The 24,474-nt window shown below is 45.8% G+C and overlaps 2 protein-coding genes across 4 annotated transcripts in view; one reads left to right on the top strand and one right to left on the bottom strand.

The window, feature by feature from the left end:
- The window catches only part of CPSF4 (cleavage and polyadenylation specific factor 4), a 28,131-nt gene extending 20,088 nt beyond the window's left edge, over positions 1–8,043 (bottom strand). Inside the window, exons 1-3 of one of the 2 annotated variants that reach the window (XM_088466675.1) lie at positions 7,820–8,043; positions 4,207–4,260; positions 3,773–3,925 (exon numbers count right to left, since the gene is read on the bottom strand). In XM_088466675.1, the coding sequence (XP_088322801.1) occupies positions 3,773–3,925; positions 4,207–4,260; positions 7,820–7,922 (310 nt within the window). In that variant the 5' untranslated portion in view covers positions 7,923–8,043. The remainder of the gene's footprint in view (positions 1–3,772; positions 3,926–4,206; positions 4,261–7,819) is intronic. The other variant, XM_088466676.1, reaches the window with a different exon arrangement.
- The window catches only part of PTCD1 (pentatricopeptide repeat domain 1), a 41,605-nt gene continuing 24,927 nt past the window's right edge, over positions 7,797–24,474 (top strand). Inside the window, exons 1-6 of one of the 2 annotated variants that reach the window (XM_088466674.1) lie at positions 7,797–8,025; positions 9,238–9,683; positions 13,889–14,029; positions 17,965–18,183; positions 18,585–18,686; positions 20,271–20,939. In XM_088466674.1, the coding sequence (XP_088322800.1) occupies positions 9,282–9,683; positions 13,889–14,029; positions 17,965–18,183; positions 18,585–18,686; positions 20,271–20,939 (1,533 nt within the window). In that variant the 5' untranslated portion in view covers positions 7,797–8,025; positions 9,238–9,281. The other variant, XM_088466673.1, reaches the window with a different exon arrangement.

The raw sequence follows: 24,474 nt of genomic DNA, 5'->3' as shown, positions 1-24,474 counted from the left end.
TGCTGGAGAGCATTGAAAACGGCGCAGAGTTCCAAGATGTTTATTGGAAGCTCCTTTTCCGCTTAAGTCCATCTGCCCTGGAACAAGTGTGGACCCGTGACCGCTCCCCAGCCCCGAAGGCTGGCGTCCGTTGTCAACAGGACCCAGTTCGCCACCCAAAACGGATGACCCTTGTTGAGATGGGTCGTCTGCAACCATCAGGCAAGGGACAGGCGAACCTCCGGAGTGAGCACCATCGTCTGGGATTTGAGACCCTGAGGCAGTCCATTCCATTTGGACAGGATCAATTGCTGCAGAGGTCTGGAGTGAAACTGGGCATATTCCACCATGTCGAATACGGACACCATGGAGCCCAGTAACCTCATTGCAGAGTGAAGAGACACACGGCGACTCTGCAGACAACTGCGCACCCTCAACTGCAAGGCAGAGATCTTTTCCCCAGTCACAAAGATCCTCTGCTGACTGGAGTCCAACAAGGCTCCGAGGTGCAGAATCCTCTGAGACGGGATCAGGGTGGACTTTTGCCAGTTTATCAACCAGCCGTGCCGTTGCAGTACTGCAATCGTCAGATCCAAATGGTGTAGAAGGAGCTCCGGAGAGCCTGCTACCAACAGACGGTCGTCTAGGTACGGCAACATGCGAACTTCCTGCAGCCGCAGGGAAGCCGCCATGACCGCCATAACCTTGGTGAACACACGTGGTGCTGTCACCAGGCCAAAAGGTAACGCCCGGAACTGGAAGTGATCGTTGCGGATTGCAAACCTGAGGAACTGTTGATGGCGCGAAAGAATAGGGACATGCAGGTAAGCGTCCTGTATGTCCAACGACACCATTTAATCCCCAGGTTCCAGCGCCAGAATGATGGACCGTAGGGTCTCCATCCGAAACCTCAGCACCCGCAAGGACTTGTTGAGTGCTTTGAGGTTGAGGATCGGACGGTAAGATCCATTGGGTTTCTGCACCAAAAACAGATTGGAATAGAAACCCAGGCACTATAACTCCAGCCTGGAGCATAGTGTGCAAAACCTTCCGCAGTTCCGTGGCTTTGTTCCGGTCTGATGGAAGACCCGTGGTGAAGAATTGGGATGGGGGTCTGTGCCGAAAGGAGAGGGCATACCCGTGAGAAACCACCTCGTGAACCCAACTGTCTGTCGTGGTTACCGACCAACACTGGGCGAACCGTAGCAGGCGGCCTCCCACTTTGGGATCCCCCAAAGGGAGGCCTGGACCGTCAGGCCGCAGGTTTGTCATGGGACTTAGGGGCCGGACGTCTGGTACTCCACGCCTGCTTCCGGGGCTTGGCCGATTTCTTGGGGCCAGCCTGCCGGGGAAAAGACTGTGCTTTAGGCCTACCCTGGGCCCTGTAAGGCCGAATGGACGACGTACCTGAACTGGAAGGAACTGCAGCAGACGGGAGACATGCCGATTTGGCTGCCGCCAGCGTGGCTACAATTTTGTCCAGATCCGGACCAAATAGGACTTCTCCATTAAAAGGCAAAGCTTCCAAGCCCTTTTTGGAATCAGCGGCCGCCTTCCAAGATCGCAAACATAAGGTGCGACGAGCCGCCACAGCTGCCGAAGAAATCCGAGAAGTCAGGGTACTGATATCTAAAGTCGCTTCATTAATGTAAGTGGCCGATTCCCGGAGATTGCCTATCAACTCGGTCTGTTCAGCCGAACAGTCGGAATCGAAAGATGCCTCTAAGCTATCTGCCCAGCGCACCATAGCTCTGGCTACCCAACAAATGGCCATAGCCAATAATTGTCCGCAAACGGATAAGCCACTGCTAAACGTCTTTGAGGCTGATACAGTTTGCCAGGATGTTTCCACGCCTCCTCTAAGTGGTCCACTAATTGACCCGAAATAGGAAACACTGTGGCGTCACCCTTAACATCCTTGAAAAAGGCATATTTGGATTTTGATACCGGAGGTTCATCATCCTCAATAACTAAAGCTGTGCGGACTGCACGAATAAGGCCAGGTATATAAACCTTAGACTTAGCGTCCGACTCTTTAGTCCGGAGAGGTTCTTGGTCCGAAAGATCCAGAATCTCCCCATCATCGGTCGTCCCCTCGTCATCCTCATAAGGAGTGGACAGAGACGCCACCGGCCGCTTGTGAGGCCGCAACACAGACTCCCCTTGTAACACGTCGGACAAATGCTGCACAGAACTTGTCAGAGAATTAACCCACGCAGGCTCCTGAGAGACCTGAGGAGGGGAAATAGGGAGACTGTGGGGTACCATCAGTTGTCTCGGGAACCCCTGCATGGGTGACGACACCACTGACTGCTGGGACAATCCCATCTGAGGGAACGCAGGTTGCGGAGCTAACTGGCCCACTAGGGTTGTAAGCGCTTTAGCGAAACAAGCCCAGGGCGGTTCCTGAACCGGAGGCGTGACAGTAATTGGCCGCGCCAATAAAAAACACTGGCGACATAGCCCCTCCGCGCTACCCTCCCCCTCCACTATAGGTACCTTACACGTAGTACACAGAAGCTGGAGAGGAAAATCACTCTCAGACATGATGGCAAGTATGTGACCCCTCTCACTGATACGCGTTAGTATAGTGAGAGAACCACCCTGCAATCACCGCACCGCAAGGGCTTTAGCAGAAGAAGAGCAGGGACAGTGAAAAGGCTGACAGTAGAAAGTGAAAGTACAGGCAGCAGACGCTAGCAGCAGTCACATGCACTGCAAAGAAATCAATCCCTGCACTATCAGCGCTGATCCTCAACTACGCAGACACAGGGCCTGGTAGGACACAGCGCTGCATACACAGACCTGTTCCAACGGAGGAGAGGTATGCCGGGGACCCAGACCACGATGCCACCCATCAGCAGCGTCCAGCAGCGCTCACCATGCTTTCTTGTAAAGATGGCCACCGAGGAGCAGAAAGGAGGCCGGCCTGGGGGAGGAGCGCTGCCACAGGGCCAATCGGCAAGTACAGAGAGGCTGTGTGCAGCGGGGGAGGCGCCGGCTGTGAACAGGGAAGGCACGCTCCCCTGGCATGCAATTAACCCCTGGGACGCCGCAGCACTACTGCTCAGCTGCGGTCCACTGTCCCAGGGGGGTAGTGGAAGTGCAGGTCTGTAACCTGGCTCCACGCTGCAGCCAGTCACCAGGGAGCCCCCTGCCTGAGGACTCCGGACCATGTTCCATCGGGGACCCACCGCGGGACCCCGCTGCTTACCTGCTGTCCCCCTTAAATCCGGCCATGGTCCAAAACATCTGGGGTCACCGCTAGCTGTGACCCCAGATGCCTACCACCATCCCCGGATCAGTACCGGCGTTCTGGTACCGGCAGGGGTGTAGGGAAGACAGCATGGACGTCAAGAATGACTGTCCATGCTGTACTTCCAGATGGGCAGCCACAGCTGCCTTGAAGAAAACTTCAGGGGCTATCCTTAGCCCCCCCTCTAAACAGGTGCATCCGACTCCGAGCCAGGCACCAACGAAACTGAGATGCCTTGGCTCGGGTGCGCGGTATAGGAGGGGGACCCTAGTGCATCCTGGGAGGCTGAAAACTTAACTCTATGGTGCCTGATGCCTGACGTCATCACCTATACCCCAAGGTATCCTGTGAATACCCTATGGACCCTGAAGTAGAAACAAAGTTATTGCAGACTAAACATTTCCATTATTAACTTGAGGGGACAAACAATGATATACAAGCAGGGGTTTCAGAAAAGCAACAAAACATGTGTATGAATAAGTTGCACAACAGACACTGACAAGTAATTAGCATACTATGGAGAAAACCCTCCCTTACCGAATTTGGAGTAGAAGTAGCACTCAGGCATTTTGGTCATGTCATATTCATGCAGGAACTCACACTGGTCACCTTTCTTACAGAGCCCTCGTAACCAGTGCTTGCATACTACCGTCTTCTCCCCACTTATGTGTCGGAAAGGACACATGCCCCCTATAATCGAAATAAAAACCATCTTTAAATTCAACAGGTGGCATCTAAAAACTCTAAACTAAATATTGCAATAGGTTGTATATGTCCATGTAGTTATGTTAGTGAGGCAGGGACAAATCCCTGACGGAGAAAAAAACAAGTCTGTAGAAAATGTTTGTAATCTTTGTGAATTTATTTATAGTGAACTTTAACTCCAACATACAAAATACATTTCTATTTGAGACAGATGTAGCCAGTGACATGTAGTCTACATAAGTAATACGGAACCACCCCTGACTTGCCACCTTTGCCGCAGGCTGACTTTAAGAAAAATTCGCAAACAGCTGCCCCGGACTCTGCAAAAAAGGAAAATAAAGGCAAATGTTATAGAGCACAGAAATACAGACTTCAGAAACCAGGTAACACAGCTATATACATTAAACACCATATAGGCTGCTACAGAGAGCAGAGACAGTTTCAGTTAAAAAATAAACAAAAATTAAGTTGGAAATGAAGCAATGACTACTGGACAATCGATCCCTCTGTAGGGATGGATGTACCGCCTCATATTATGAATAGAAAAGAAGTTCCATTTATATGTTACAGTAATCCCCTGGCACTAATCTGTTCGATTAATACCTTTTCAATATAGAGGTCTTTTTCTATGCAATAAACTTATTTTGCACATAATAAATATTAAGCTTGGGCTGGACATGCATACTATTGTACTACTAGAGTAGGATTTTACTTTAGATATGAAGTCCAATTTGTTTATTAACATGGTTGGAGACAGGTCATTCCATGCCAAGTGGACCAATTTTGAAGATCGTCCCCACCTGCTGATTGTGCACTGCGGAGTCAGTGACAGCTGCACCCAAGGGCCAAAGTTTTGCTACTAATGCATATTGTGGAGTAACATTTTCCAAGGTTAGTCTGACATATATGCCAACCTTCTTGTAAAATTTTATCAAAACTTGAGCTGGTCAGGACGGGACCACAGGTCCACTTGACATGGAATGATCCAGACATGAGAAATCTTATAGCCAGAGATACAATTTATGATATGAGAGCAGTGCAATGAACGCTGGCAGCTTGGAGAACTGGAGATGAAGGGAATGTATTTTACTGCATTTAGATATATTTTCCGTGATCTTGGGAACAAACCAATTTGTTTTAAATTCATTCATAATGGAAATCAATCATAATTTGGTGCTTTTTTATGGTTAGCACTCCAGTTTGCAAGAATGAACTAATAGCAATAATCAGAGGATTGCTGTACTGAAAAAAATGCACATTTAAATCCCTCAAGATAATGAATCACCCCCATAGGGGTTTATGCATCTAGCAGTGAAAAGCATGAGAAGTGGACCAGTGGAGAAGTTCCCCATAGCAACCAATCGGCTTTGAAGTAGCATTTATCAAGTACAGTCTAAACCAGTGGTTCCCAAACTTTTTCAAATCACGCGCCCTAAAGTATCAGCATTTCTTCCACGGCACCCCTGGGACAAAAGTTTCTTATTGAGAAAAAATAAATAAAAATTGAGTAAATTGTACTTATACGTCACCCTTAGGATCAGTTATGTGGTGGTTGACAGGGCTGCGGTTCTATTTGTCCACATTATTTGATTGTCAGTCATTAGCACTGGTTTCGCCTATCATACTGACTAAAAATAATTTTATTTGGTAATGGACCACCAACCAACAACCCAAGGCACCCCTGCATGTTTCCTGAAGCACCCCAGGGTGCCACGGTAACCAGTTTGGGAACCACTGGTCTATACAATAATAGGTAGGAGCTGATTGGCTGCTATGGGCAACTTCCCCACGCTTTTGAAACAAAAAACCCATAGTTGCTTGTAGTGTGATTGGCTGGCTATTAAGGGTGTCCCAGGGACTCCATGCATTGATCACACATCAGTAGAAATTAATTTAATCTCTTAATGTAGAATAAAATCAATTACTAATGTGTGGAGTTCCAGTTATTTCAGTGGGTCTTTTAAATGAATGGCATTGTCATTAATGGGGGAAAAACAGCACAATGCTAACTGCTCTGCCCACTCATAGAGACATAGAACATAGAGATGTTTGGACATTTTCAAGTGACTTGTAGTGACATTATTTGAATGTTCTGAAAACAGATGCAACAAATGGGTTAGGGAATGGAATGCAGTTGTAAGTTTTGCACTTGCGTTGTAAAATGTATGTTATGCTACTAGATAAGGGGCCTTAGAGTTACACAAGTGTGTATTCCCTTCCCTTTTTTCACAAACTTCAAAATAACACATCTGAAAGTCTGAAGTGACATCACTAAGCATAAGTTTATCCTTCATTTTAATTACTCCAACGACATCAAACTGTTCAAACCACTGGTCTTGTTTCTCCACTATGATTGTTTGATATGAAAATACAAATCATCTATATTTAGGTATAAACACATCATTTCATGTATGTTATTTAGCTGTGTAACAAAACAGCAATGTGCAACATTTCACACTAATCTCCACTTTGTCTCAGGAGTATGCGAGCAGAAATGCCAGCACCTATTGTGCTCAGATGGAGCAACAATTCAAATGCTCCGTTGTGCGCCTTAATAAACATAGTTGCCGGCTAAACAATTGAATCGCCTTCTATATGTCTCACGAATTTTTCTGGTGTTTTTATAATTTCCCTATGATCACAATTTTAAAATGACTTTTAGTGGTGTACAATTTGAAACATTTTCTGCGGCTTACAAACACAGACGAACCTACTGCATTATAAAAATATATATATATATTTTTTTTTTTAATTACTAAAGTTGTGAATGAGGAAGCCTTTATTTCAATACCAGTGAACATAACAATTGTGTGTTATTTACTCATACAGTACATTTTTATTATTTTAGTATAATGAAACATGGTACCAGGAACCACTCACCATTATACTTGAAAAGTGACAGGGGCATGACTATATAGGCGCGAGGGGTACCAATACTATGGGGTTTAGAGATGTAGGGGGCCCACCTCCCCTACAGACATCAGTGTGGAAAGGGGTGGTAGAATAGGTGACACTACTAAATACATAGAGGCTCGGTCTACAAACTACATGTCACTAGATTGGTGTGGAGTAGTTGGTAGACTGTCCCTTTTTTCTACGAGCTCACAGCCTTGCAACATATTTGGCATAAAGAGCACAAGTGGAAGAAACATTGAGTAGTGTGGTAAGCAGGAGCCCGCCAATGCCAACTCATGACACTGTGGCATGTGTACTGAACGCTGTACAATGGGGTAGCTTCATTTTAAAGCGATGTGCTCCAGAGCATTGTGGGTGCATATATTGGCCAATTACAATAGGGAACCTCCATGTCAGAGCATCTTTTGGGGGGTCTCAGGCTGATTTCCCCAAATCACAGTACTTTCCGCTTGTTTCAGTTTCGCCGGGTCCCGTTTTCGCGTACTTTCATATTAAATACGGTGATATGAGGGCTTGTGCGCGATACTTTTCTGCCTGCAAAACACGCGATGTAGGCGAAAAGTCCAGGAGGTGGTAAAGTCTGCTCAAATTGAATACAGCTCTTAATGTGAACTATGGGCATAACTTGAACAACCACTATGGAGAGAGATGCTATGAGGCCCACAAAGTTCTAGTTACACTAGTAATATGCTTTATAGACCAAGGGCAACGGGAAAAGCCCAGAGATTGGTCAGTTTGGGGCTAGTAAACTCTAGATAGAAGCTCTGTATTGGTCTGTTTCCAAGCAGGTGGGAACACAGAGGAGACTATCCCCAATGCTCCTTGTAGCGGCGGCGGCAGCAGAATAGGTCACCTATCTGGCGGCTATGATGGGGAACAGTCCGGTCTCACATCACAGTGTACGGGCTGGGGCGCAGCAGCGGCAACATGCCGGAGAGGCCTTGCTCTCAGGGTCATACTTACTGTCCATGCCCGGGAACGGGAGCGGCTGTGCCCCCAGCTGCTGCTCCACAGCTAGCTCCAGGTCGAAGCGAATATGATCCACACAGGCGATCAGCTCCTGCATCGTGACCGGAGCCCAGTACCGCGCACACACCGGCTATCACCATCAGCCCCGACTAGGAGATTGCAGATAACCGCCGGGGAGCGACTAAGTGGCCTGCCGCAAGGTACTGTGGGAAAAGGGAAGAGAGCACTGCTGGAGCAATGCATGTCGGGTAATGTGGCATGTGTGTGTGTACTGTCTCTAAGGCTGAGAGCGGCATGATGGGCAGAGGAGCTGCAGGTACATGTGCGACTGTCACTGTCTGGCAGAGGCATGCCGTATGTGTGATGTGTAGCGCTGCGGGAAGCACCTGTCTGTATATAGTCACTGTGTGTTAGCACCTTTGGGTCAGAGGTGACATTGGTAGGATTGGGTTAGGCGCTGCTCATCGCATGGGGGGTTTGATGTAGCAAACTTTCAATAGACGACACGTGACATTGCCCATAGCAACCAATCAGATTTTACCTGCCATTTTTTAGAATGTACTGACTAGACGACTGATAGTTGCAAGCTGATTGGTTGCTATGGACAACAACTAGAAGACGGGCTAGGTCAGTGGTTCCCAAACTTTTTAAATTTGCGGCACCCTAGAGTATCAGCATTGTTTTCACGGTACCCCTAAGCCAGAAGTTTGTGCATACACCCGGTCAGATTTGATGGAACGATTTTTACAACGATTTGAACGATTTAATTAACAATGAACGATGTCTGGGCAGTATTAAAATGAATGAAATCGTCCAAATCTGTCTGCAAACACAGTCGATGACAGATATCGTTATCTGACATGCGGGGAACGTGCATTGTTGGTCGATGCATGCCCTACATGTCAAAGATATAAACGATTTAACTATTTTTACAGTTGTTATCGTTTATATCTGATAAGAAATCTGACCGTGTGTATGCACCATAAGGATGACTTTTGTGAACGCAGAGATCAGCTGCAGCAAGGGAGACTAATGATCAGCCCCCCTGACACACTCCTCTGAGCTCTACTTTACAAGAAAGGGGTTAATGCAAAGCAGGAGGGGTTGGGGGTGATCTATTTATCGTGGGGTGGATAATGCCCCTTAAAAGGTTTATTGTCCTTGGGGACGTGTTTCTTTTTATAAATTGTTACATGCAAGACGGGGTGGGGGGGGGGGCTTGAGGCGCTACAATGGGAACTTATTGACATTGAGGGAGGGGGGGCTATGTCACTGTAGACTCATGATATCAAGTTTTTAAATTTCTACCATCTCCCCGACTGTTGACTTCCGACTCCACAGCCCTGCCAGAAATGTTTTCTTTTTTTCCCAATTCTTCACTGCGTTAAACCTGAAATTTGTTTTCACTGTAGGTCACATGAAATAAAAATACATTGATTGCCAGCTTGGAGCTATCATGGGTGTACTGCAGATTCTCACTCACTTGTCATCACGGTCCCTGATTTCAGGATGTCTCCTACAAGCACAGCCTGTGTGCAGACAGATTTGTGCAGTTTTTGTTCGGACTCCGCCAAAGCATCTATCATGCCAGTGGGTGACACAGGTCAGGGCTCAGAATTATTCTGACCACAGAAATGCTGGCTGTGATTTACCATCTCCATTAGAGGAACACTTTGGGACGTTGTCTGAAGTCTATTCTTCAAGAAAAGTGTTCAGGAAATCCTCCCCAGAGATCCAGAACATGGAGGATGAAGAGGGAGAGGAGGAGACACCGCAGATTTATAAAAAATTCAAAGGCAGAAGAAACACTCCGTATTGGTACTTCCTACAATGTAAAGCCAAAATAAAAGAGGGAAAGGTAAGACTATGACCAGCAGACTAGAAGCAGCCTTTTATATAGTCCCAGAAGGAGGAGGGATAAGATCTTTAGGGGGAATTCAATTTGGCACATTATTTCGTGGGCATAGCCTCAATGTCTGGCTGAAACATACCAGCCAAATACAGTTTTCGCAGGGGAAAACTTTCAATGCCATCAGAACGTGATGCGCTGTCCCAGATGTTACATTTATGTTATGAATTGATCTCCCCTTTGAGTGCAATTGTGGAACATCCAAAGGCCCACTTTTTTCATGTAATCAGGCCGTGAAATTGTTCTAGAAAATATACTAAGTTGCATTAACTAATAAGTACTCATGTGGTTTGACTGTGTGTGTAATGTGTATCTACATCTGGTTCCAAATGACAAAGTTATTGGTGAAAAAAGAATTGTTGCTTTGATCTTCCTGTTTGTTGCAGTTAGGGTACATTCATTGGTATGACACAAATTAATTTTAATTAAATCTGATCACCCTTTTTTAAGTAGTTCTATTATGATGATAATTCAATATTTAATAGCAAGTACATATTGTACGACGGTTTAATTTTTACTGGCTTCTTACTTCATATTTATATAGTTATATTTTGGACATGGAAATACCCCACCAAGAGGTGCATCTGACAGTCCTCCATTCACTCAAGTCCGTATCATTGCTGAAGTTTGTGGGGCTGACACTTAGTTGAACGTGCATCTTCTTGTTTATTGCAGAGGGCTCGATTCAGACCCGTTCGCTAGGCTGGGTTCGCTCGTAGCTGGTTCGCAATCTGCGCATGCATATGCATCGCAGTGCGCAAACTAGTCCAGGCGATCAGGAAGCGTTCGCTTGCTGCGCATAAATAACTCGCTAGCCTGAGTGACAGGACAAGCCGTTTGTGGGTGGTAACGGGTTGGTTGAAGGAAATGGGGGAGTGGAGGTGCGAACGCAGGCATGTCTGAGCGTCTCAACGCCATTTAAGAGGCGTGCATAATTAACATAGAGCGTCGTAGTACACGTCACTTGGTTGGTTTTCACACTGAAGCGCTCTCAGTGCTTGCGGCAGGGTATGGTCAATCACAAGTGCTGCGATTGCATCCGATGGTACTGATGGCTGCATGCACGTCATGGCCAGGAAGTGTATTAGTGGGCATCTTAAGACAGGCTGGTGGGCGTCTGCATACACATCGCGATCGCACGCCAAGACATAGTGGGCGTGCTAATGCCTTGCCATGCGATCGCCTGCATTTGCTGGATTTGCATACGCTGGGTGCGAGCGTACGCATCTAGCGACCGTGTCTGAATCGAGCCCAGAGTCCACTCTGCGCATGTTCAGAAAATGATTGCAAGGAAACTAGAAAATGCAGGGTTCGTGCATGCGTGCTTTTTCATCGCATCTACAGTCACAACCGGAGAAGCGGAACATGAGTGTTCTCACATGGGTTTAGTTCAGTGAGGATGCTCATGCAGACCAGGACGTAAGAATATATGAACCTATTAGGAGGTATATATGTACCTACAGTATAGTGCAGGTACACACTAATGATGATGATGACGACTTGTAGAAAACCAGGGGCATGTGCTGCTGACGCAGAGGCTTGTGTATGTACAGATACATACTGCTCTGCATAGAGTCAGGTGCATAAATATTGGGACATTGACAGAATTTTCATATTTTGGCCTCTATTCACCACCACAATGGCTTTGAAATGAAACAAACAAGATGTGCTTTAACTGCAGACTTTCAGATTTAATGTGAGGGTAATTACATCCAAATCAGGTGAACGGTGTAGGAATTACAACGGTTTCTATATGTGCCTCCCACTTTTTAAGGGGCCAAAAGTAATGGGACAAACTAAACAATCCTAAATCTAACTTTCACTTTTTAATACTTTGTTGCAAATCCTTTGCAGGCAATTACAGCCTGAAGTCTGGAACTCATAGACATCACCAGACGCTGGGTTTCATCCCTGGTGATGCTCTGCCAGGCCTCTACTGCAAATGTCTTCAGTTCCTGCTTGTTCTTGGGGCATTTTCCCTTCAGTTTTGTCTTCATCAAGTGAAATGCATGCTCAATCGGATTCAGGTCAGGGGATTGACTTGTCCATTGCATAACATTCCACTTTTTAGCCTTAAAAAACTCTTTGGTTGCTTTTGCAGTATGCTTCGGGTCATTGTCCATCTGCACTGTGAAGCGCCGTCCAATGAGTTCTGAAGCATTTGACTGAATATGAGCATATAATATTGCCCGAAACACTTCAGAATTCATTCTGCTGCTTTTGTCAGCAGTCAGATCATCAATAAATACAAGGGAACCAGTTCCATTGGCAGCCATACATGCCCACGACATGACACTACCACCACCATGCTTCACTGATGAGGTGGTATGTTTTGGATCATGAGCAGTTCCTTTCCGTCTCCATACTCTTCCCTTCCCATCACTCTGGTACAAGTTGATCTTTGTCTCATCTGTCCATAGGATGTTGTTCTAGAACTGTATTGGCTTTTTTAGATGTTGTTTGGCAAACTCTAATCTGGTCTTCCTGTTTTTGTGGCTCACCAATAGTTTACCTCTTGTGAACCCTCTATATTCACTCTTGTGAAGTCTCCTCTTGATTGTTGACTTTGACACATATCCACCTACCTCCTGGAGAGTGTTCTTGATTTGGCCAACTGTTGTGAAGGGGTTTTTCTTCACCAGGGAAATAATTCTTCTGTCATCCACCACAGTTGTTTTCCGTGGTCTTCCGGGTCTTTTGGTGTTGCTGAGCTCTCCGGTGCGTTCTTTCTTTTTAAGAATGTTCCAAACAGTTGATTTTTGCCATACCTAATGTTTTTGCTATCTCTCTGACGGGTTTGTTTTGCCTTTTCAGCCTAATGATGGCTTGCTTCAGTGATAGTGACAGCTCTTCGGATCTCATTTTGAGAGTCGACAGCAACTGATTCCAAATGCAAATGTCACACCTAGAATCAACTCCAGACCTTTTACCTGCTTAATTGATAATGAAATAACGAGGGAATAGCCCACACCTGTCCATGAAATAGCTTTTGAGTTGATAGTCCCATTACTCTTGGCCCCTTAAAAAGTGGGAGGCACATATAGAAACCCTTGTAATTCTTACACCGCTCACCTGATTTAGATGTAATTACCCTCAAATTAAATCTGAAAGTCTGCAGTTAAAGCACATCTTGTTTGTTTCATTTCAAAGCCATTGTGGTGGTGAATAGAGGCCAAAATATGAAAATTCTGTCAATGTCCCAATATTTATGCACCTGACTGTATGTGCATAAATAAGCTCCTTTTTTCTTTTGAGTAATGTATGCCCATTTTACTCTACATCGGCCCCTGTGAGAGCAGGAAATATGTGCCGCCTGGTAGCTTCTGTAATTATAAAAGAAAATGGCAAGGCAACCATAACACACATTACCAAACAAGACCATAGGTGTTATACTTTTCATAAAACACTTTTGATATACTTTGTTTACTGTAGCAATAATTATTATATCCGCTCTAATTTTAGTACAAAGCCAAAAACTTTCCTTACATAATTTGCAAATTCACTCTTCAGTTAAGTGTTCCAAAGTCATTTCAAATACCTTAAAACCAGATGTATGGGTTGGGTATGGGATGCCGGCGCTCAGAATTCTGACGCCGGCATCCCGACAGGGTTAGGATACCAACACTTGTCGGTCAGTATCCTAACCCTCCCCCCCTCCCCAGTGCCTAAACCTAACCCCCCCTAGTGCCTAAACCTAACCTCCCCTTTTCCACACCCTAACCCCAGTACTTACCCCCGGGATACCAGCGTCGGGATTCTGGCGGTGCAGTGGGGAGAGCCGTTTCCTACATCTGTTAGGATCCCTCTTCTGTGCCATTCTTGTCACTGTTACTAGTCTTCAATTGTAGTGTCACTTCATTAAGCCTCCAGGAGGCTTTTCTACAGGCAGACCTGCCAATGTTAAACAGAGCCCCCAAAGTCCGAACATTCTGTTGTACAGAATGAATCCACATTTTTTGGTTCACAACTCCTGATGCTACACTGTTTCCTGGCTGATCATGAGTGGTTCAGTTCTTTAATAAATTCCTTCAGGGTTTGTAATATATAGAGTATACAGCACAGTGTGTCATCTATTCTAGACTGTTGAATAATTTGAATGAAAGCAGCATTTTTGTGTTTGCACTAAAGAAAGCCATTATTTCCTGTGTCTACAGCTAGCCGAGGCCTTGGAGCTCTTTGAAGTTAAGATGCTGCAAGAGGAGCGACTGCAGCCTGAAGAAAGTAACTACACTATCCTTATAGGTGGATGTGGGAGAGCTGGATACATTAAGAAGGCTTTTCAGTTATATTCAAATGTAGGTAGCACTGCATGCCTCACATTGCTGTGTATGTGTAAGTGTGCACTCAATGTCCTCTATAGCTTTGTTTATCCAATAACCCCTAACCCCTATCATAAACAGAAAGAGATACATAATGCCCTTTTTATCCAACTTCTAAAAGTATAAACTTGAAGTTGGGCAACCATCTTGCCCTAGGAAGTATAATCCCAGTGGCAGCATTTATTTATTTATTACCAGTTATTTATATAGCGCGCACATATTCCACAGCGCTTTACAGAGAATATTTGGCCATTCACATCAGTCCCTGCCCCAGTGGAGCTTACAATCTATATTCCCTATCACATGCGCACACAGTTACACACTAGGGTTAATTTTTAATTTTTTTTGTTGGGAACCAACCAGTATATTTTTTGGAGTGTGTGAGGAAACCGGAGCACCCAGAGGAAACCCACGCAAGCACACGGAGAATATTCAAACTCCGCACAGGTAGGGCCGTGGTGGGAATCGAACTCATGACCTCAGTGCTGTGAGGCAGTAATGCTAACCATTTGGGGACTAGCTTTTCTTTTTGAAACGATTTAAAAAAAACAAAACAAATGTAATTGATCCTGTTATGTATATTGTATTTTTAGATAAGTCTATCTAACCCAGTCTTTAACTAGCACACTTCTCTCCCTTCCTTCTACTTCGCTAAGCAAGATCATCATATGGTGTCTGCAGGAGGAGGCACATATTGATTACATGTATCACACAGGAACAGTCAACCGCCATGTCTTACTACAGCTATAAAATGAGCTGTATGCACAATGACAGGCAGCGGGAAGGTGCATTAGATTAGGGGGGCTGTATGCCCAATGATAGGCAGCGGGAAGGTGCATTAGATTAGGGGGGCTGTATGCCCAATGATAGGCAGCGGGAAGGTGCATTCGATTAGGGGGGCTGTATGCCCAATGATAGGCAGCAGGAAGGTGCATTAGATTAGGGGGGCTGTATGCCCAATGACAGGCAGCAGGAAGGTGCATTAAATTAGGGGAGCTGTATGCCCAATGACAGGCAGCGGGAAGGTGCATTAGATTAGGGGGGCTGTATGCCCAATGACAGGCAGCGGGAAGGTGCATTAGATTAGGGGGGCTGTATGCCCAATGACAGGCAGCGGGAAGGTGCATTAGATTAGGGGAGCTGTATGCCCAATGACAGGCAGCAGGAAGGTGCATTAGATTAGGGGGGCTGTATGCCCAATGACAGGCAGCAGGAAGGTGCATTAGATTAGGGGAGCTGTATGCCCAATGACAGGCAGCAGGAAGGTGCATTAGATTAGGGGGGCTGTATGCCCAATGACAGGCAGCGGGAAGGTGCATTAGATTAGGGGGGCTGTATACCCAATGACAGACAGGGGGAAGGTGCATTAGATTAGGGGGAGGGCAGGGTTGTATACTGGGTGGTGTTTGTCAACAAGAATAATAAGTGCAGATGATTCAAAATAAGTGGGTCATGTGCTTACATTAAAGAAACCCATTTATTCTAATAAAAATAAATATCTTAAAATGAAGTTACTCATAAGTACTATATCAAATAGAATAGCTCATAAACATCATAAACAATATCTAAATGGGGAAACAATATAGGGCCTGCTTCTGAGGTGGGAATAAAGCAAAAAAGAGCAAGTAACTGTGCACCTTGGTAAAACCATGCTGCACTGCAGGTGGTGCAGATTTACAATGTGCAGAGATTTACCCCGGGTACACTCTATGCGATCCCTCACACGATATATCATTTTGACGTGAATTGGAGCGATTTATCATTCGGATCGCACAGTTTCTATGCCCAATTGCGCGTTCACCTTGGTCGTTCATTGCATCTTCCCATCTAATGTGCTGCACGTCAGATGGAAGGCACATTGCGCCATTGTACACAGCATTGTTCAGTGTGTACAGACAGCACCTTGCATTGTTCCATCACTGGGTACACACATTGTGTTTTGTGTACCCAGACTTAGATTTGAGAAGGGTGAGTCCAAACTCGTATCTGTATTGCAGTGTTAATATAAAGCTGTCCAGTATTTGTGGGCTACATGAAATAGCAGCCAATATTTACCCTGCTTTTACATTAAGAAACAAACTACCTGTATTTGCACCCCTGGCAGTGCAGCATGGCTTGTCCACATGTACAGTTACTTGCTCTTTTTTCCTTTACTCCCACCTTGGAATCGGGCGCATAATCCGTGACTATGGGCCTGATTCATAGGTGGCTGCAGACCCGGCTGCGTCTTTTGCCGCAGCTGCAACTGTGTCTTTATACTAATGCCGCGGATGATTCTGAACATACTGAGACGCCCCCATGCTGCGGGGCTAATCCATCTCGCGGCGTCTGTAAACACACCATCGGTCGCACCATCCAAATTTGCACCAGCTCTATGGCAAATGTAAAATATCTGTCTGAACATGGCGTGCTGTGTCTGCGCTACCATGTCTTTAGACGTAGCCACTGTCAGCGACACACCCAGGTCTGGCTGGCCACCCCCTTGTTGCTTCCAAGGAATGCCCACTGAAATCCACAGCTCTTGTGTCCAAATTCACTCTGCATCTCCTGGCGGTAACCATCGGGACACGTGCAGTGTGACTCGAACACATGCACAGTACTTTTAACTGGTCAGCCCCGTGTATATTGGCATTGCGTGCAGTCAGCGTGACCCAATATGTGATGCATAAAAACAAAGGCAGGTGATTTTGCAGATGGTACTGTGAATAAGAGTAGCCCAGTAACCACACTCTTCATTATCAATCCGTTGCACCCATATAACTTCATAAATCAATATAAAATGACCCCCTAGATAATCCATCTTGATAGAGGGACAGTGCTGTAGCTATAATTAGGAGATATCACCAACATAGTAAATGTTTCAAACTCCTATTGGCGAACTGATAATAAGAAATGTTGCCAATGCTCTTGGTGTTAGCAGTATTCTTGCATTGTCATACATTCTCAGCACAAAGTAAAATTCTTGAAAGGTGGGTCCCAATATTCCAGGTTATACCTTAGGTGGTCAGATGAATAGAAAGCCCGCAATCAGAGTGAAACCATTCACAGGGCTGATGCGCTTTGTTGGGTGGATGCATATTCCTCATTGTTAAGTGATAGCACTGAAAATATGCTTCTATATGTAGTGCTTTTAATCAAGAATGCAAAACACCTGTACATAGAATAAACCTTTTGACTTGGTCCATGTATATGAAACACATGACACCGTGGGATGATACACAACTTGTAGCAGGAAGAGGCTTTCTCCACAATGGAAAAGATTGGAAGTGACTTCAATGGGAATTCTTGTTTGTCTCAGCAATAATTTAATACAGCAGATGCTGAACTTAAAGCACGGATGTACTTTCCAACCTTAAATGTTATGAGTATTCCTACAAGGATCATTTTAAAAATAATATTGTCAACTTTCAAAAGTCCTCAGTAGTTTGTTACTATATCTATCGGTCCTCTGTCTTTATTGCATCTTGCGTATACAGGTGTCAGAACCTGGGATCAGGTTAACTTTAAGAAAAATGCCCTATTCTTATTTGTATGCAGGGTAAGGCAACACTTCCCAAACATGTTGGAAAAATATCCAATATCGCAGTTATTACATGGCAAATATCAGTGGTAAGCAGGTACAGAGAATCTATCGTGTCCAAGTCAAATGAACCTGCTCATTTGCAGAGGGGTGCTGAAGTGTGATATAGCATAGGAAAATTTCCCCTTCCTTTACTTTGTAAACACAATGAACTGGGTTCTGGGTGAGTTGCCTCCCTGGGTTTTCTCTTAGAGTGGCACTACATGTGACAGCATGGAGATGCATCCTATTTTATACATAAATAAGCTGACAAAGACCCAAAGATTCCAATTTCTCTTTTATGTTACAGATTGTATTGTCTCACATACTGATTACATTTTCAACATTTTAGATGAAAAAGAGAGGTCTTGTACCCACAGATGCCACGTTTACTGCCCTGTTTAATGCCTGTGCTGAGTCACCATGGAAAGACTCTGGTTTACAGCAAGCTTTGAAATTGCGAAAAGAATTAATGGATAAGAACATTAAACTTAACCTCATCGCATATCGGAGTTTACTAAAAGTCTTCACATTGAGCCAAGGACTGCAAGGTAGCATGGAGATATTCCAGGTGAGTCAAGTCAGTCCTATTTCAGCCATAACGCCTTGTATTCTGTTGTTTCCATTTGTTAAACTTGTTTCAGTGCGCTGATATTGAGGACTTTCAATAGAACAAGGTATATAAATATTACTTACATTTAGTGGCACAGTTTCAAATGAACAAATACAGTAAAACTTATATGCAGGCTTAGGGGTATATTTACTAAAATGCGGGTTTATAGAAGTGGAGTTGTTGCCAATAGCAACCAAACAGATTCTACTTCTATATCTAGCAACTTCTAGAAGATAATAGAATCTTATTGGTTGCTATAGGCAACACCTCCCACTTCTATAAACCCGCACAATAATAAATATACCCCTTAGTCTCTGAATCTAGTTTCACAAACTGACACATCTTTTCATGCTCTTCAGGAAATTGCACAGAAATTTCGTATTACCAATCCTGACACCTTCAATGTCCTTTTTATGGGATGCATAAAGGACAAAGAGTTGGGCTTTCGTTATGCTGTACAGGTACGATGGCTATGGGGGATGAAGATTAAAAAAAGACTAATCTATCAAATGTGCTTTGCTATAAATTCTAGATGGAATGCAATAAGCAATTAGCAAAGCCTCTGCCAATTTATCTTCGCAGGGGGAAATACGTCCTCACCCCATACTTGGCTATTAGATCACCTCACTGCTAATATGTCAAAATGTTACCTATGCTGTATATCTAGTGGTTCCATTAGGAAATGTAATAATGTCTTAATGTTGAATTATTACCTTTATTGTAGTGTGCATTTTTAATTTGTTAGTGTTTAAACTGATTTCAATAGAGTTTATCTATTATTACACTGAAGTGCCAAAGGTCATGGGATAGATGCATAGTATCATGTTGGACCCCCTCTAGCCTGGAGAAGTGCAGCAACTCGACATGGCATCAATTCCACAAGTGGACAGAATACCTCTGGAGAGATGTTGATCCATGCTGTCTGAATAGCTGCCCACAGCTCCCTGATATTTGTGTGTTCAGGATCTTGGGTGCGAATGGATCTCTCCACCACGTCCCATTAATGCTCGTTTGGGTTCATGTCGGGCAAACGTGGAGGCCACACCATTCATAGGAACTCCCCAGAATGCTCCTCAAACCAATTCCGAACAACTTGGGACCGATGACACTGTGCATTATCCTGCTGGAATATTCCAACATTGTGGGGGAACATGAAGTCCATGAAGTGCTGCAAATGGTCTTCAAGCAATGCAACTTAGGTTACTGGTCAATGACATATTCAAGCGGACCAGCGGACCCAACCCCTGCCACGTGAACACCACCCACACCATTAAGAACCACCATCAGCCTGCACGGTGCCTTGATAGCTGGGGTCCTTGGCCTCATAGGGTCTGCGCCACATCCAAACCCTACCATCAGCCTGAAACAACTCGAACCGTGACTCATCGGACCACATGTTGCCAGTCCTCCAGGGTCCAATTAGCTACGTCACAAGCCCAGGTGAGGCGTTGTGTCCGGTGTCGTAGTGTTAATAGGGGCACTCTGGTAGGTCTTCTGCTCCCATATTCCATGGAAGCTAAAGAAATCTGCACTGACCTGCTGGATATGCATCTGGTACCTCCTGCATTGAATGTGGATGCGATTTGAGCCAGTGTCGCTTGTCTGTTAACCAGCTGCTTCTGGACAGAATTTATGTTCATTAAGCACCCATGGTCGGCCACTGCGCTGTCCACGGTGGATTGTAATGCCTTCCATGAGGTATTCCCAGTAGACACCATAGATCGAGGAATGTTGAATGTCCGCACATCTTCGGAAATGGAATGTCCTATCCGTCGGGCACCCGCTATCATGTCCTGTTCGAACTCCGATAATTTACGTCTCCTTGCCATGAGCAGCCTAACCGGTGTTCAAACTGACGAACAAGATGTCAGATTACAACTAATGTACGTCTGGGCATTTCCAGTATGGTGACGCCACTTACCATTACCTTTACATACTGCTATCCAATGACCTTTTGCACTTCAGTGTATCATTGTTGTATATTTTGTTAATATTAATTCTTAAGTTAAGTCTTTCTATGACCTGTTTTTTCATCTCTGCTGCAGGTTTGGAGGCAGATGTTGCATATGGGTATAAGACCAGATATTAACACCTATAACTTGCTCATTCGTGCCACCAGAGACTGTGGCATTGGAGATCCTAATGAGGCTTTTCATTTACTTCTGCGCTCCAAGGATCTGATACCCTTGAAGTTAAGTGCAGGAAAAGATAAACAAGGCAGAAAAGGCAAAGAGGCCAGAGCAACAAAGGCACGTGACGAGGAGACAAGGACACAGCAGCTTCTGTTGGACAATTCTATAACTATCAGGGATCATAAGACCGTTACAGACCAACCATCTAAACATGAACTTGCACAGATGAATAAAACATTTCACTCTCCTGACAATTTATCCCTTGATGTCAGTATGATCCCAAACCTGTTGGATTTGACGCTAAATGCAGATGCTGTAATATCACTTGTGGATGTTGAGACCCCATCTGCTAGATTTGCTTTAATTGGTGACTTGGACGGGATCCTTCAGAAAATGAAGGAAGACAAAGTATGCCCTACAATAAAAACATTCACCCTCTTGGCTGAAGTAATGAAGCCTGACGTACAGTCAGAGGCCACACTACTTGGCATTATGGAGGGTTTCCAAATACAAACAGATTTGACCTTTTTTAACACTTTAGTGCTGAAGAGGAGTAAAACAAAGAACCTGCAGTTTGCAATGGTAAGAAAGATATTTTTCTACAGTACCATGTTCGCTTCATGTGAGACCGTATATAAGAAAAAAAATAGCTTTAAAACCATGATTTACAGATAGTAACTGTATTGTTATGGCCTTCATTACTTAGTTAAATGATTATACCAATATAAAACACTTCATTTATTTTACTTCCTCACTGTGTCAGTGGTGAATACACTTAAATGTCACTAAAACCTGTTTTTAGGTATGCTGATCGGGATGTGTTGAATTTTAAAGCAGGACTGATCTGCCCTGACGGTGTTAAAAATAGAACTTCGTTTAAATTGAATCTGTTTCCTGTTGTCAGGACCTGTATAGGAGGCCAGTACAAATACTTTGAGATGTTGATCCCAGGCTGGCTGGTGCAGAGTGAATGTGAATGCGCACTGTGCGTGCTTGGAAAGTAGGTGCGTGAAAATGCACTCATTCACATTACAAACACAGCTACACTTTAGACCAAACAAGCTGAACTGGGTTGTGACGTGGCGTTCTCACATACGCAGAGTTCAGCGAGGGCATGTTCACTCAAATCCGGGTTATGCAGACTTGGATGTAAGTGAGACTATGCCTTTTCAGAAGGTTTTTTGCACCTAGTATAATGCAGGTAAGTGCATGCTGCTCATGATGATTAGTAGCAAACCATACGCATATGCTACACCTGTAGATGCAGTCGCATCTAGAGATGGGTACAACTCTGTATCTGGTAAAATATACAAATATCTACTTCAGGGTCCATAGGGTATCCACATGATACCTTGGGGTATTGGCGATGGCGGCAGACATCGGGCACCTCAGAGTTAGTTTTCAGCCTCCCAGGATGCACTGGGGTCCCTCTCCTATACCCTGCCCCCGAGCCAAGGCAAATCAATCAGTTTCGTAGGTGCCCGTCTCTTGAGTCGGATCACCATATTCAGAGGGGGGCTGTTACAGCCTCTGAAGTTTATTTTCAAGCAGCTTTGCTGCACAAGACGAGCTGTACAGCATAGACAGTCAGCTCAGACGTCTATGCTGTCGCTCCTTCACACCGCCAGACCAGAACGCCGGTACTGACCTGGGGATGCTGGTGGGTGTCTGGGGTCGCAGCTAGCGGTGACCCCGGAATATCCCTGACTGTGGCCGGATTCAAGGGGGTCAGGTAAGCGGCGGGGTCCCGCAGAGGGTTCCCGCCGATTCAGTCATTTGGTCCTCAGGCGGGGGGCTCCCTGGGTACAGGCTGTGCGTGGAGCCAGGTACTGATCCTGCGCTTTCCACTAGACCACCAGGGACAGCGGGCTGCAGCAGTGTAGATATGCTCCAGCGTCCCAGGGGTTAATAGCATGCCAGGGGAGCGCGCCTTCCCTGTCTCACAGCCATTGCCTCCCCCGCTGCACAGTGCCTTTCCACAGCGGTCTGGTGAGCTGTGGCAGCGCTCCTCCCAAGGGCCCGCCTCCTCCGCCATTTTCAAGGAAGTGTGCAAATGGTGCTGGAGTTTGATACAGGTGGCATCGCGGTCCGGGTCCCCCCGCATACCTCTCCTCTGATAAGGTCAGAGTGTGCTGCACTGTTTCCTACTAGGCTCTGGTCTGTGTAGTTGATCACAGTGCTTGTAGTGCAGGTTATTTAATTATTTCTGCATTGTATGTGACTATATGCTAGCGCTGTCTGACTGTACATTCACTCTGATGCAGATTCCAAAAAGGGATTGGAATGCTTGCCCTTTAATGGACAGGTCCTGTTTGGTCCTGATCTGGACAAAATTGTGGCCACGCTGGCAGCAGCTAAATCTACTTCCTTTCTGCTTTATAGGGGACAGGGTAAGTCCAAGATAAAGTCGGGAAACAGGAAATCTGCCAAGCCAAAGAACCAGGCTTGGAGTACAAGACGTCCTACCGGACGATAAGCCTTCAGCCAGACTGGATGAGCCTCCCCTTGGGGCACCCCAGAGTGGGAGGCCGTCTGCTTCAGTTCGCCCAGTGCTGGTACCTGACTACCAAGGACACCTGGGTACAAGAGGTGGTCTCTCGGGGGGTATGCCTTCTCCTTCCGGCGAAGGCCTCCCAGACAGTTTTTCACCACAGGCCTTCCTGGAACTCCAGAAAGTGTTGCGCTCTATGCTCCAGGCTGGAGTTATAGTGCCTGTTCCGTTACCCCAGAGGGGCACGGGATTCTATTCCAATCTCTTTCTGGTGCAGAAAACCAATTGGTCGGCCCATCCTCAAATCCCTCAACAAGTCCTTGAGGGTCCCTCGGTTCAGGATGGAGACCCTGCGTTCCATTATTTTGGCAACGGAACCTGGGGATTTCATGGTGTCGTTGGACATTCAGGTTGCCTACCTGGATGTCCCTATTGTCTTAGCACGTCAGCAATTCCTCAGGTTTGCGGTGCTCGACCAACATTTCCAGTTCCAGGCACTGCCCTTTGGTCTGGCCACAACGCCTCGAGTATTTACCAAAGTTATCGCAGTCATGGCAGCCTACCTGCGGATGCAGGGGGTCCGCTTGTTGCCTTATCTGGACAACCTTCTGTTGTTAGCAGGGTCTTCAGAGATCCTTCAGCTCCATCTGCAACTGACAATATCTGTGTTGCAGAATCACGGCTGGTTGATCAACTGGAAGAAGTCCTCCCTGGTTCCCTCGCAGAGGATGTTCCATCTCGGGGCCCTGTTGGACTCTCAACAACAGGATCTTTGTGATTGAGGAAAAGAGCTCTGCATTACAGGCAAAGGTATGCAGTTGCCTTCACATCCGCCGAGTGTCTGTTCACTCGGCGATGAGGTTACTGGGCTCCATGTTGTCAATGTTCGACATGGCGGAATATGCCCAGTTTCACTCCAGACCTCTGCAGAAATTGATCCTCTCCAGATGGAATAGGTTGCCCCATGGGATAAAGACACAGACAATGGTGCTTTCTCCGGAGGTACTTCTGTCTCTGGCCTGGTGGCTGCAGATGGCTCACCTGAACAGGGAACGCCCCTTTTGGGTGGCGAACTGGGTCCTTCTGACAACGGACGCCAGTCTCTGAGGCTGGGGAGCAGTGACGGGTCCACACTTATTCCAGGGCAGGTGGACACTAGCAGAATCTGCATTTCCAATAAACATCTTGGAACTTTGGGCGGTATTCAAAGCTCTCCAGCAAGCAAGACATGTTCTCCACGGAAAACCCGTGCAGGTACAATTGGACAACGCCCCCACGGTGGCTTACATAAACCGCCAAGGAGGAACCCGAAGTCAGGCGGCACTGACAGAGGTGTCCTGCATTCTGACTTGGATGGAGGACAATCTCCCTGCCATCTCGGCAGTGTTCATACCAGGAGTCCTCAACTGGGACGCAGACTTTCTCAGATGTCAAGACATGCATCCAGGAGAATGGTCTCTTCACCAGGTGGTGTTTCAACTCCTGGTGGACAAGTGGGGCCTTCCAGAGATGGACCTCATGGCCTGCCGACACAACAACAAGCTGCCTGTGTATGGGTCAAGAACAAGAGACGAGGAGGCTCTTCTGGTAGACGCTCTGGGTTTTTTCCAGCTCTGTAGTTAACAC

This window comes from Taudactylus pleione, unplaced genomic scaffold (assembly GCF_031769625.1).
Source record: "Taudactylus pleione unplaced genomic scaffold, aTauple2 ptg000066l, whole genome shotgun sequence".
NCBI lineage: Eukaryota > Metazoa > Chordata > Amphibia > Anura > Myobatrachidae > Taudactylus > Taudactylus pleione.
The sequence above is the reverse complement of the archived record's forward strand: the minus strand, read 5'-3'. Positions and strand labels throughout refer to the sequence as shown.